Raw genomic sequence first — 13,878 nt, 5'->3', positions numbered from 1 at the left:
AAAGCTTTTACAGCCGTCTGTCGGAGGGACACATGAAGGGCATGACATTGGAACAGGAGAGACGGCAGGGGCTGGGTCTTTAAAGGCCCATAGCGGTGGTCTGACATGTTTAGCCCATACGACTTGCCATGTACTTTACATTTCTGTTGGCCATTTGGAAAATGTTTTCAAAGCATGCTCCCATTTGTTAGATTTGGAAATAATGACCAGGTTTTGCTATTTTCTGAAGTGAAATGTTCGTCAGAGACTATTTTCGGCTATACTTTTGAAACAATCTGTCCTTTGGTGGGTCGACCATGGGTCGTAGTCAATGGTCTAAACATGCTAGACCTCCTGTATTGCTCCTCTTCTACCAAATGGTGCTTATTGGTAAACTGGAGGTTGAAACTTGACCTCTCTGAAGCCAGGGGAATTGTAAATAACATGGATGGCATGGCTATTGTATGTTGACAGAGGGAGACTATGTTGATGAATTTAATACATAGGACCACAATGGAAACAAGTCCCCAGGACTTTTTTGTGTTATCCTTTTAGCCTTAATGTCTGACTGTACCTCATGCTGTTTACATCAATCAATCAATCAATCAATCAATCATTAGATACGTGTACACTATGACTCTATGACAGGGGTACTCATCAGGACACCTCCCTGTGTGTTTTTTTAAGGGATATATTTTTGGGAGATTCTTGGTGTGAAAAAGTATTGAATTGTTGTTCTGTTGTTCTCATGTTTATTTTCATGTATGTTTTCATACTCTGCACCAGACGTGGAAATCCCGGGGGGTACGGGGGAGATTTGTCTCCCCCTAGATTCAGATTGGACTCCCCCAAATCATTTACAATAATTAAAATAAATGTTAAAATAGTTAAAAATACTTTTTTAATAGAATCTGAACCCACTTATGCATCGTAAGTTATTAATAATGAAGAATTAACATAACACAGTGTCAAATTAGCTAGATTAGAGGAAAATAAAAAAACTCAACATTTTGGAAACGTGCGGGGGATCCCCTCTAGCCTCAACCCAGATTTGCGCCGCTGCTCTGCACCCCAGTTTTATTAAGTTGGTTGGTTGGGAGGGGATCCGATTTGATAAGCTTGTCTCGATTGACTGACTTAAAAAAACGGACCTTTGCCTTATTCAAAAAATGATTTGTGGACCCTCAAGATTTGTAGTTGAGTACCCCTGTTCTATGTTATCATATGTTGTATCTGCTTAAAGGGATAGTTCACCCCCAAAATGACTTTCTATTGATTACTCACTCCATGGAGCCTTGAATTCATGGAGATTTTTTATTTTTGTTGCATTCCAATAATTTGATGACTGGCAGAGTCTCAAGTAGGAGACTCCAAAGAGTCTCCATTGAGTCTCAAATTATTGGCTTAGGGATGTGACAAAAACAAAAAAAATCTCCAGATTCTCCATGAATTCAAGGCTTCACAGGGTGTGTAATTGATAGAAAATACGATTTTTTTGGGGGTGAACTATCCCTTTAAGCACTCTCAGTAAAGCTGGTGCATAAAAAAAAATTAAATGCTACTCTGCAAGACTTCAAAGAAATAAATTATTGAGTGGTCAGGAAGAAGAGAGCAAAGGCAAAGGATAGGAGCTGAAAGAGAGGGGGTGAGAGGGGAGGGGTTGATATGGTTGACACGGCTGTTTGCTTGGCCTACCCAGTCGGTGGCAGCACTACATGTAGTTTTCTGTGGGATGATGGAACAGTGGCTGCAATAGTGGTGACACATGCAGCCGCTGATATATTTAGAGGAATATAAAGCAGCAACTGGGCCCTAATCTGCTGCATCTCGTCTCCACTGTATTACTCTGAAGACAGCACTATTTCTTCTTATCTCTCTGCAAGTCTCCCTCGCTCCCCATCCTTTGACAGCATAGCCGCAGTTTTAGCTCCAGGGTTGGGTGGGGGTTGGGGTGGGAGAGTCTGAGAGGAAAGTGCCGAGATTTATCGTGGCCACCATTTTGAGGTTGTACAGAAATGTGGGGGGGGGGGGGGGGGGGGGGCAGACTCTTGTCAAGCCACACTTGATAGATTTGTCATTGTTTTAATAATATGGAAATAGGTCTGTTTCCTTAATGTTACACCAAAGGCCAGTAAATCAAACATCCTCACTCTTGGCCTAGAAAAAAAGGAAAAGCCAACTCTCTCCTCCTGGGGGGCATTTTTCTCCAGCAGGTTGTCTGTTTGGGCTTCCCAATGTGTTATTTTATGTGCTGAGATAATACAGCATATTTTTCAGCAGATAAATGTAAAGCCTGCTGTTCCACCGGGTATTAGATGGCCATGTTTAGTCTAAGCCTGCATGATGAAGTGAACAAGCAGGTGTTATCAAGCTCTGTGTGCAGAGGTGGAGGTATACAGTAGGTGGTATAATGCTGTGGTGTAGATAGCTGTAAAGGCGGCTGTGTCCATAGTGAGCGGAGAGCCCGGTTGTTCTGGGCGATTACTTTCCCATAAAGCTTTGCCATGTTAGGGAGGAGCGGGGTCACGTCTCTTGGCGGCAGGTAGAGACGCCTGCTCGTCAGGGGGAATGATTTCCCCCGATTAACGACATGCAGATGAGGGTCTCCGTCAGTATAAATCAGTTTTAGTGGCAGCAGGGACCTAGGCTGGGTTTTACTGCCCCCAGCAAGCTCCCATTTACTGGCCTTGCTCTATTAGTGCATGGAGCATGGGAGGTGACAGCAAGTGGTTTTTAGAGTACATGGTTTCGCCCATTGCTCTGATGCAAGACATGATAAAATGACATTCCCATAGTAGAAAGGATCGGCCCTTGACTTGGGGACCAAAGAATAAAACACAATTCCAGAGCAGAAAGAGAAAACCAGATTGATTTTTTATCAAATTATTTTGCGATGATTACAGTTTGATTGGAGTGTAGTTCCAGAGAATTAAAGTGCTCCAAAGGTAAAGCAGGAGATAGCCAGTGCAACTGAAAAGTCATTTTGTGATGTGATTTGCTGAGGCAGTGTTCCTTAGCTGAGGTGGAGGAGCTGGAAGCCTCAGTGCTTCAGCTGGCATTGCCTATACTTCATTATCTGCTCTATTCTTTGTGGGAGGATTGGACCCAAGGAATTGTCTTTCTTTCTTTCTGAAAAGGACATTTTCAAAGAAAATTGCTTGTCAAGATAGGTCACAATGTAGTTACTTGTCTGTAATCTGTAGTCTGTGCTGTATGGTGGGAATTTGAGGGCAGCTTCTTGGTCTTCAAAACTTCCATTAATGTGACAGTAATTTGTTGCAACATGGATACAAAATGTTTTGAAATACCAAATTACAATTGTATGGTATTTTTAGTGGCACAATAACCACCTCAACGTCATAATGTGTTTAAAAAGTTCATAGGTGAGGAAATCCATTTTAGAGAGATTTCCTAATGTCTTATTTAACAATCTAGAATCACATTATGCATTATGCATAATTTATTTATTTTCTCCTCAATTTAGTCATTATGCCAATTTCCCCCATGTGCATACTGTAGTCCATGTCACTGCCAACCCCTACTGTTGGTCTGGGGAGGGTGTAGACAACCACATGTCTCCGTTGATACACATGAAGTCGCCAGCCGCTTCTTTTCACCGGGAGGGCGTAACGTGCACAGAAGAACACGCTATCCTTCCCAGTTCCACTCCCTGCTGAACAGTGTCAGACGCCTCGACCAACCGGAGTCACTTGCATAGCGACAGAGAACACCCTCCCTTGCTGGCTTACCACCCGTGAACATGGCCAATTGTGTTCGTTGGAGTGCCCAGCCAAGCCGGAGGCACCGCAGAGGATTCAAACCCCAGTCTCCACGGTGGTGGGCAGGTACTTTAGCTCTGCCCCCAAACCGACGTCCTCATGCCCACTTCTAGTTATGTTGCGTTGTGCTGAATGAGGACTGCCATCACCAAAGAGACACTACATTCTTATTGTTTCAGCTGAGATGGGCTTGAACTGGCTTTATTTCACTCCCGGCCTGCTTTTACCACCAGAATTCTATTTGTGACTTTTTGTATACTATTCACTGACCTTTACTGTGTGTAACTTTTTTTTTTAAATCTCCAACCCCCACTCCACGTGACCTTTACCCTCTTTTGTGCCTAATTAGACATCTGAACCCCCATTCATCCAAGTGTGTGTGTGTGTGTGTGTGTGTGTGTGTGTGTGTGTGTGTGTGTGTGTGTGTGTGTGTGTGCGTGCGTGAGCGGTGTGCTTGGGCACTTGCCACTTTAGCAATGTCTGCCAAGCTAGTCCCACAGAAAGCTGTCATATTAGCCGACTGTGCTCTGTGCTCTTGCTTGCCAAAGTGGCATATTTTTATTGGCAAACTGATTCTTTTATATTTAAAGTGCGGGCTTGGCTCTTCATATGAGGGAAAAACAATCGGAGAACATAAGGACATACTTACAGTAGCACTGATTCACAAGCAGAAAGCCACAAGAAGTTGTGCATATACAATGTGAGTCTTACGGGAACCGCCTCAATCTCGTCAGGTTTTCCATTATCTTTTGGTACTTCTGGGATGCTAAAGTATTGATTAATTCTCCCTCATGATATTATCCCAACGTCCTTTAATCCTCCTGAAAGAGATATATGGGGTTACATATTTCCAGTGTCCTTGTTTACTCACCTATAACTGAGCTATATTGATTTTGTATTCAAACAATATCTCTACTTAGTCATATCACTTAAGACTGGTTCTCAACATGGGGTCCGGGGACCCCCAAGGTGTCCTTGAGGGATTTCCAGGGGGCGACAGCTAAATTATTGATAGTTATGAACCAAATGGTCCCGTTTGGGTCAAATGGACCTGTAATGGTCCATTCGGAACCATTTGTACATTCTCAAAGTTAAATTAACACTATTTATTGTGTAGATTGGCATCGCAAAGAAAAAATCAACAAAATAAAGTAGGGGGTCCTAATGCATATCAAACTGGGGTCCTTGACGTGAAAAAGGTGGAGAATCACTGCTTTAGACAGTGGAGCTAGGCATACAGTATACTTTATATGGTACCATAAGATATTTGATGCAGTATGCTATTTTGTATGCTACTGTATTTTCTGCTTGAGCAGGCTCATTTGTTTCACTTGCAATACTGTTCTTGGTTATGCTCTTCTCTATTCTTGTATGGAAATGTACTGGTCAGGATTTGTGTGTGTATTTATGTCCGTGTGTGAGCGTGTGTTTACAGTATGTGTGTGAGTCAATTGAAAGAGGGCAGGTCAAAACAGAAGAGCTGTACAAAGTGCTTCATTCCTGCCAATAGCGAAGCCCTGCAGCAAACGGAACAAACTTTGACTTACATTTTGTGCCTCATTGTAAGATTAAAGAGCTGCTGCTTCCATCAAAATGTCCTCAAAGCAGCGCAGATGTTCATATTGAAGTGCAGTCCATGGAATTGGATCCAACAGTTGAAATAACATGAGACTTTACATTTTAAAATAATGCACAGACATGCCCGCACACACACACACACAGATAGACATTGAACCACATATTGTACAGGACAGTACACACACACATACACACACACACACACACACACACACACACACACACACACACACACACACACACACACACACACACACACACACACACACACACACACACACACACACACACACACAGAAGCTTAGACTATAATAGGTTTACACGCAGAGGCTGGCTGAAATTGTAGCTGTGGTGTTCCACAGGATCCATGGTGAACGGCTGGGGCTCGGCCTCAGAGGACGAGCGTAATTTCTCCAGTCACAGGTCCAGTTTGGGCAGTTCCTCCGATGGCTCCATCTTCACACACTGCAGCTTTGCCCAGGCCCTGGTGGCAGCTGCAGATAAGGCTGGTTACCGCCTGGAGGGTACTAGCCTCAGCAAGAGAGGTTTGTGCCATGTGTGTGTGTGCAGAGAGCCTAGCAAGCCACAACCTGCTGCTCTGGAACTTCTGCCTCTGGAAGATGAAGATCTCCTCTGTTCTGCTCTGATAGTCGATCCTCTGTTGTCTTTTGGCTGATGTTTCCCTGCATAAAGTTGGCTGGTGATTTCCCCTCTGTTGCTGCTGTGGTTTGATGCTGTGCCCAGGTTGTGCATGGCACGAGCTGTACTGTACAGTACATGGCTGGGCAGAGGATGCCACTCTCCCTCCTCTCTCTGTCTCTCCTTTACTTTGGCTTAGCCTTTCTATAACTACCCTGGCTTTGCACTCTGACCTGTTTGGGTTGAAGGGAATAATTACCTGGTAATACCTCACACTGGTGCGTGTTCTCTTTCCTACAAAGCTCTAACTTTTATTCTGATCCAGGTTTTCTTCTTTGTGATTATTTAACTGACGCCTTTCTCAGAGTCCTGTGAGTTTAGAACTAAGACTCCATCTTTCATTCATAATTCACTTCCTCCTTCCCGCTGCTATTCTCATTCTAACCTACTCACACTGTATGTCACTGTCTCTCTCTCCCTGCAGGTAAAGGCCTGTCCCACAGACCCCGACCCAACAGTCCCTTCTCAACAGATGGCAGCACAATGGGCACACATAGCCTGGGCCACCAGAGGGCTGCCCGGCCCACCCGCAAACCCAGAGGCCAGGGAACAGCACCGCACCGGAGAGATCCTAGTGCTGATGGTGAGACCTCCACTCATGATACTGCTTTATATAGTAGCCTACAGAGATTTCTTCTATATACTTTATTTATTAAAAGCATTCTCTCTCGCTCTCTCTTTTACATGTACTGCCACAATTTGTTTTGAACACAGATTATTAGCTTTTTATATTCACTTTTTTTAAAGTCCATAATTAATAGAGAAAACATTTCTGTTGTTTTGATGACTACTTTAATGAACTACTGCACCCATGCAATTAGCAAAAACAAAATTTGATTGAGATGCTTTTGCAAGATCTTTTTTTAGATTTTTTGCTTGCATTTTACTAAGTGCATGCGCACGCATATAATAACATGTAATTAATTACTATGTGGTTCTTCCTTACCACAGACCTACCTCCCCCACCTGAGCCCCCACCCTGCCAGGGGCAGGGCCGTATCCAGGGAGCCCGGAGTGTAGGCAGCATGGGCCCCCCTGCGGAGAGGAATGCATCCTCCCTGGAGCGCCAGCCAATGACAGGGCCCTTATCAGGGCTGGAGGAGATGAAGAGCTCCATTGACAGACAGACACGCACGTCTCTGGAGCACCACCGCCAGGCTCAAGACAGGCTGGGCTCCATGGACCGAGGGGATGATGGGCGCCGGGGACAGAAAACAGGTATGAGGAAATGGAATGCAATGAAGCTAAACACGTAGCCCATGTCTTTACACAGATGATAACCTGTCATAGATGCTCTGTTCTTTGCTAGCTCTGAGCCACGTTTCTGTAACAGGCTATAGTTTGTAACATATTTTGTGTATGAAGCAATAATAACCTAACTTATGAGGCCGTTGATAGCAGGAGGCCTTTAGATAATGATAATCTTTACATGGCAATGTACAATTTGTACTATTTATGAATTTTCTATACTGATTGTATAATAGCTGTTGTGTTTCTACTGTATGCATGTGGTAATGTCTTGATGTCCAAACTTTGCATGATTATCATAACATGAACTGCATCTGTTTATTATCTTTTAGTTTGTTAAATGAAATATGACATGTATTCTACATGCCAATTAAAGAAAATCAATGAAAAATTCATCATGAGGCCATAATAGCACGGTCTCATGGCAGAATAATTAAATAATAATGATTCTTATCATTCATCAGTCATTAGAGTAGACAACGTATTAACTCTCTAGGAGCACATTTGCAGTTATCATTCATTTTGCGTTGAAGAGAGAATTCATAATATAATGCTGCTGTACTTTAGCAGAGGCAGATTTTTACTAAGCTCTTGTGCTCAGTTAGCTTTCATGCTGAGTTGAGACTGGGCTTCCATGAACAGATTGCACTGTCTGCCACTTGCTCTGGCTTCACGAATGCTACTCCCTCAGCCTCCCTGCTCCCCCTGCTCCTGTGGCCAATATTGCCTTACTCTTGTCCAGCCTAGGGAGGAGGCCCCAGCAACCGAGAAGCAGTACAATCGCCCCAGCTTTTCTTTCTTAAACACAGGAGCCACTCTGCAAACCACACAACGTGTGTGGTTTGGGTGTGTGACTGTGCGCGCACGCGAGTGAGCGCGCACATCTATCTGTGTGTGTGTGATCCTTAGAGCCTTGCCCTCGTAGTGCCAGGGCTTTCAAAGACAGTAAGTCTAACAGACAGGGAGCCTATGAGACACAGACAGGTGCCATAATCATCAGCATCTCTGAAGAAACAATCAGAAATTAATTCCCATATGGCTTCCAGAGATGGCTGATGCACAGTAGAATCCGCAGAGGTCAGGACAGACTCTATTACAGTCATTAGTGGAGCAGTGGGGAGTGGTATGATGAGATTTCTTGCTATGGAGGAAACCGCTGAGGGTCAACGTTATACTGCCCTGCAGCAGGGGATACCACACCAGCCAGACGGCCCCCCCTCTGTTATTTTGTTTACCCCCCTCATACGGCCGGTGGCTGCAGGGCCCATGTGTGAGGCTGTGAGTCCTCTGTGCCATGGCCTGGCACTGCCCGCTGGCAACAGCACACTGCAGATGTCAGACGTGGGTGGAGGGGGGGTGCGATTGCAGGGTCTTTGTCTCCATGTGGCTTAGCACACTGTAGCAACCAACTCATCTCAATGACACATGGCATGGCACATTATGCAGACGCTGAGCAAACATGCATTTTTTTTTCCTATGCCAAGATAAGATTAGAACCGTTTGTCATTCCCATTTTCAAACCTCATGAATGTATGGATGTTTTCTGTGTGTTTCTCAGAGGAGGGTTGCTTACCCTACTGTAAACCTTCCTTCCCCTCCCCTGGGGGCCACAGTTCCTCTGGTACGGCCTCCTCCAAGGGCTCCACGGGGCCACGCAAGGCTGATGGCCCCCGACAGCCACAACAGTGGACCGCAACAGAGCACGCTGAATTCCTGGGGACCAATGGACAAGGACAGTACTCGGGGGAGTTATGTACGTAATTCAGCATTTCCACAGTGACTAACAAAGTGCACGATCTGAGTAAATGCCATGAACCCTAGTCAACAAAGGGTCAATGGTCAAGTAAATAGAGAAAAAGAAAACAATTTAGTGCTACATCGGTGCTATCATTACCACAGCACACCACTGTGTATTATTGTATTCTTATTGCGTGCTTGACAACTTTCAGTAAGCCCTATACTTTGTCATACAACAAATATAGAAAATAGCCGATCTATAAGCACATGCGGCATGTAGTGAGCCTTGTTACTTACACAAAATAAAATGGCCTAGGTCACACTTTTGACATAGGCCGTTGTAATACTGGGGTGGGAACAACATGATCTTTTCAATAAGGATATAGGCAATTTTACCGGAGGTGGCCAGCATCATGAAGAGATCATTTAAGCAAAAAAATTTAATAATTTTTCTTTTTTTGTACAAGTGAAAATGTGCACAAAATAGCGATGCCACGGTTCATGTGGTTAAATAAAGGCCATAGATGTTTTTTTCACCGTTTTTGTTCTTTCCCATTTCATTTGCTTCTCACAGAGTGACCTGCCTGAGAAGTGGAGAAAGCCTGATAGGTCCCCAACAGAATGATGCCTCACTGGTTGGTGCAATGGACTTAATCCTTACCTGTGTGCTCTCAGAGGAAAGGAGTCAAGCGGGGGTCACTTGTGAAAAGCAGCGTGAGAGAACTGTAAATGTGATGTATAGACACAGATATACTGTACATCTCACAAGGTTTTCGTCCTCAAGAAAATATTTTCCACCTCGTACCTTACTGTATTTTATTTTTATTTTCTTCTTTTTTATTTTTTTGGTTAGAAAAAAGCCAGTAAAAAAAAAAAGAAAACTATATGAGAACAACAGATTTTCAAAGCAACTGCCCTTGAGGGGAAAAAAGGGAAATTTTGTTTCCTGTAAATATATTCTTTACCTTGTTGTTGCATTGCTATGCAAGCCTAATTCAGTTTGAGCTTTTTATTTCCATATACAGGTAGTTGATTTTATCTGGTTATTTGTATTATATGTGAATTGAGTGGCTGTCGTGCCATAAAATAATTGTTTTATAATCCATCGTTTGTTAATAGTTACCATTGATTAATTATTATTATCATTATTATTAATTATTGTTTTTGCACTGCAATTTTGGTGATAAGCACAAAAACACAGCTCCTGCTGACATGAAGAACCGGAAGAATATGTGAAGAGGAGTTTCTGTACTGTAAAGTAGAGAGAAGAATATATACTAATGTACAGAGAGATATTAAAGAGTAGGCTTTGCTCATGGACAGCAACAGATAAGATGCCCGTTCCCACAGTCCAGACTAATTAGGTGGCAGACTTAAGGGTCCCGAGGGGGTTTTGGTTGAGGCTGGAGGAATTGTGCACAGATGGTACCGTATTGGGTGAAGTAGTTGAGTATTTAAATTGTGCTAAGAAGTTTGATGTCAGAAACATACAGCCCTTACAGTTTTGGGGGTCTCCAGGCATTGTCTTGTTTTCAGAAACGGGGAGTGGTGGTTGGGAGGTAGTGTGTGTGCGTGTGTGCATCCGTGTGTGTGTGTGTGTAGGGTGTGTATTCACTATTTTTGTATGAGTGTCTGCAAGCATTTACATTTTCTTTTCATGTTTGTGTTTTACTGCCTAAATATTATTAATATACTTGCTGCACGCTTTCTACAAACAGCACTGCAGCAGACACAAAGTGTGTGTGTGTGTGTGTGTGTGTGTGTGTGTGTGTGTGTGTGTGTGTGTGTGTGTGTGTGTGTGTGTGTGTGTGTGTGTGTGTGTGTGTGTGTGTGTGTGTGTGTGTGTGTGTGTGTGCGTGCGTGCGTGCGTGCGTGCGTGCGTGCGTGCGTGCGTGCGTGCGCGTGTGTGTCCGCGTGACATGCGTTGGAAAGGGGTGGGGTAGAGCAGAGAGATGAGAAAAATCTATCCACTTGATTCAGTCTCAGCACTTACAATAGATACATGGATCTTCAATTAGCCTTAATAGGTCATCTGACAGACAAAGACAGAGGAGTATGTATCTCTTATGATCATTCCACGATAGAACATGTGCATTAAATGTCAGATATTACAGAAAAAAATTAAACTTCAATCTGTTACTGTGCTTTGAAAATCCTAACTGTGGAGCTACAGTTTTTGGTTTTCTTAGTTGTCTTGTGTGTATGTTTGTTCAGTTTTTTGTTTTGTTTTTATTCAATATTCTTTGCTTAATTTAAAGCACTTACTAACATGTTTTTCATAATACCCATTAAAGAAAACAAAGCAATGACCTGCTTGGACCATTTGAAGTGCTGTATATTATCTGGACTGAAGCTTGGCTCCTCGGTTGCCAGAATACCATGTCGATAACCTTCAGCGTCATTTGAGGGAAGAAAGAAAAAAAAACACGACAGAGTGTTTAGTGCACAGTGTAGCTTTGGGCCCCGAAGCTAAAACAAAAAGTGAACTGATCGTGGAGAAGAACCTTGTACGTTAACAAGCAGGTCCCACTGCCTCTGTCTCTACAGTCACAGACAGTATACAGTAGAGCAGGCCACTTTCTATCCGTTTGACCACTATAGCACGCACACTTCCCAATCTGCAGCGGAAAGCCTAATTTATGCTTCCACAAAAAAATGTTTTTGCCAAAGCATAAATTAGCCTTTAACTTTCTCAGTCTATGTGATTCCTTCATAAACAATGTTATTATTGGTTGTTGTTTTATTATTGGTTGTTATTTTTTTTTATGAAAAAAACCCTGACATATTTCTTTGTATGCCTTTTATGGACTCCAAAACGCTGCTTATAACAATGTTTTTTCAATATTAATGTTCAGGAGGTTTCTGGTTCAGTGTTTTTTGTTTTGTTTTGTTTTTTGTACCGCTAATGTTGATAAAGGAGAGGTGGTCAGAAGCTGTCGTACTGTTGTCTTTTTTGCCATTGTCATTTCATATCATTTGCCCAGTGGCCAGTGTTCTGGAAATGAGGTGCACAGAGTATCTCAGGTTAATTTACATTCTCGTGGTGTTCATGTGTGTGTGTGTATATATGTGTATATATCCATATGCATCTCCACTTGACTATGCCATTCCAGTTTCATTGCTGAAAAATATCCCCCTTTCATGTCCAATGCTGTCGTCCTCATTTCTTTTTTCGGCTGTGGATTTTGATTCAGATTTTCGATGTGCTGGTCCATCCACCTTAAGACAAGATGTCAGTAAAAGAACATACCAAATTAATATTGATATTTCTAATGTCTAATGCGTTTTAGTGTCTCTTTAATACTCATTGTTTTCTTTTAAATCACAGTGTTGTTGTTTTTGTATTTATTAAAATGATAATAAAAGTATATTGTGAAATATGCATAAAGATTTGTGGAATATAAAATGTCTTTTTTTGGGGGGGGGTGGGGTTCCTTGTAAAGTTTGCTGTCGGAGCAGAGAAGTAAGGCCATAAGGACTTGATAGGCTCACAGCAAGGTGAAGCACCAAGTGAGAAGTCTGTCAGAATTACGAGTCACTCTTTGTCCTGCATGTTCACCACGCTGCTTCTCTTGTGTCAAATCTAAAGAAGTAAATAAAATAACCTCTTTGAACACAAGGAGCAAAACCGCTCATGATCTGCTTGTCAAGAAGCTGGGGGAAAAACATTTTTTTGGAAGGATGAAAAGTACTTTGGCTTTCCCTCTCTTTTGTTCCTTTTCTCAATATTGTTGGTTCTTTGTAGCCTATGTGTGTGTTACCTTTTTGCTATAAAACGGGATAAAACAAAAACAAAAAGAGAATGTTTTGGGTGAAGTCTTTCTGTACAGTATGGGGCAAGGTGACGCCCCACTCCAATGCCATTTCTACATTCTGCTATTTCCTTTCTGTAAACAACCTTCTGTATTCACTTGCATGTCCTTGTCCGAGAAGAAAAAAAAAGTGGATCAAAATAAATAAACTTTTACAGTCTCATTCCCATGTCCTGTAAAATAAATCCATGTTCTTTTCTTTCCTTGTACCTGGATCACTATCAAATAAAATATTTTTGAAAAATGAAACCGCCTTAAACTCTCTGATTGAGGAATTTAAATGGCTCTCTCAAGATCTAGCACAAACTATTTTACATTTGAATGTATTCCGAGATAAGCAGCTTGTTTACTGTCTACAAGCTGAATAAATGTATCATGCCATAAAACCTTTGCAAATTCTATGCTCACATTTGCCTTTGTTGTGCCATTATTTACAGTACATGTGTTTCATGGAATTGGCAAAGTAATTCGTTTGTTAGATTTGTGTGAGAATTGAATTGACCTGGCTACCAACCAATCAACAAAAGGCATACGGATATCCTCAGCTAACTACAGCAACCCTGGTGGACTCATGCATGCTACATTTTACTTGGCAATTATGCATACTGTACTACAGTGGGGAACAATTGGTTGGCAGAAACTTGGTATTTGTGCCTTTGAACATCTCTGTACACTAAACCCTGATTTACACTTAATTGCATGCCTGTGTTGTGCTGCACGGAAATATCCGATCTCCAAGCTCACGGCGCGTTGTGATTTTAATTTATAATTTGTTTTAAGTCACATAAAGACAAAATAGGGTTGCAGGGTTAAAGTGGTTAAAATCATGTATTCATGTACATTTTTTGCTGTATTTCTCTCACTCCTTGCTTCCTTTTGCCTCTCATCTGACTAAACAGAGGAAAGCCACCAGTGGGGGTCGGGATGTTGTTGCACCTCCCTTTGTGATTAGTGTGTTCACCATTCACAGAGGGTTGTTGAGGTGATATAAGACATGTTTCTTAGGCATTGGTTGGGAAATCTTTGTATTAATATTTATGGTAAAG

General features: G+C 42.4%; 1 protein-coding gene across 5 annotated transcripts in view; it reads left to right on the top strand.

Annotated features, from left to right (window-relative positions):
- The window catches only part of robo2 (roundabout, axon guidance receptor, homolog 2), a 198,595-nt gene extending 185,531 nt beyond the window's left edge, over nt 1-13,064 (top strand). For 4 of the 5 annotated variants that reach the window (XM_084065109.1, XM_084065107.1, XM_084065108.1 and 1 more), the window contains 5 exons: nt 5,699-5,881; nt 6,460-6,618; nt 6,987-7,253; nt 8,842-9,036; nt 9,595-13,064. In XM_084065109.1, the coding sequence (XP_083921235.1) occupies nt 5,699-5,881; nt 6,460-6,618; nt 6,987-7,253; nt 8,842-9,036; nt 9,595-9,596 (806 nt within the window). In that variant the 3' untranslated portion in view covers nt 9,597-13,064. The remainder of the gene's footprint in view (nt 1-5,698; nt 5,882-6,459; nt 6,619-6,986; nt 7,254-8,841; nt 9,037-9,594) is intronic. The other variant, XM_084065106.1, reaches the window with a different exon arrangement.
- Nucleotides 13,065-13,878: the final 814 nt, after the last annotated feature.

This window comes from Gymnoscopelus microlampas (assembly GCF_963454915.1).
Source record: "Gymnoscopelus microlampas genome assembly, chromosome: 8".
NCBI lineage: Eukaryota > Metazoa > Chordata > Actinopteri > Myctophiformes > Myctophidae > Gymnoscopelus > Gymnoscopelus microlampas.
This window is presented reverse-complemented; position numbering and strand designations above follow the sequence as displayed.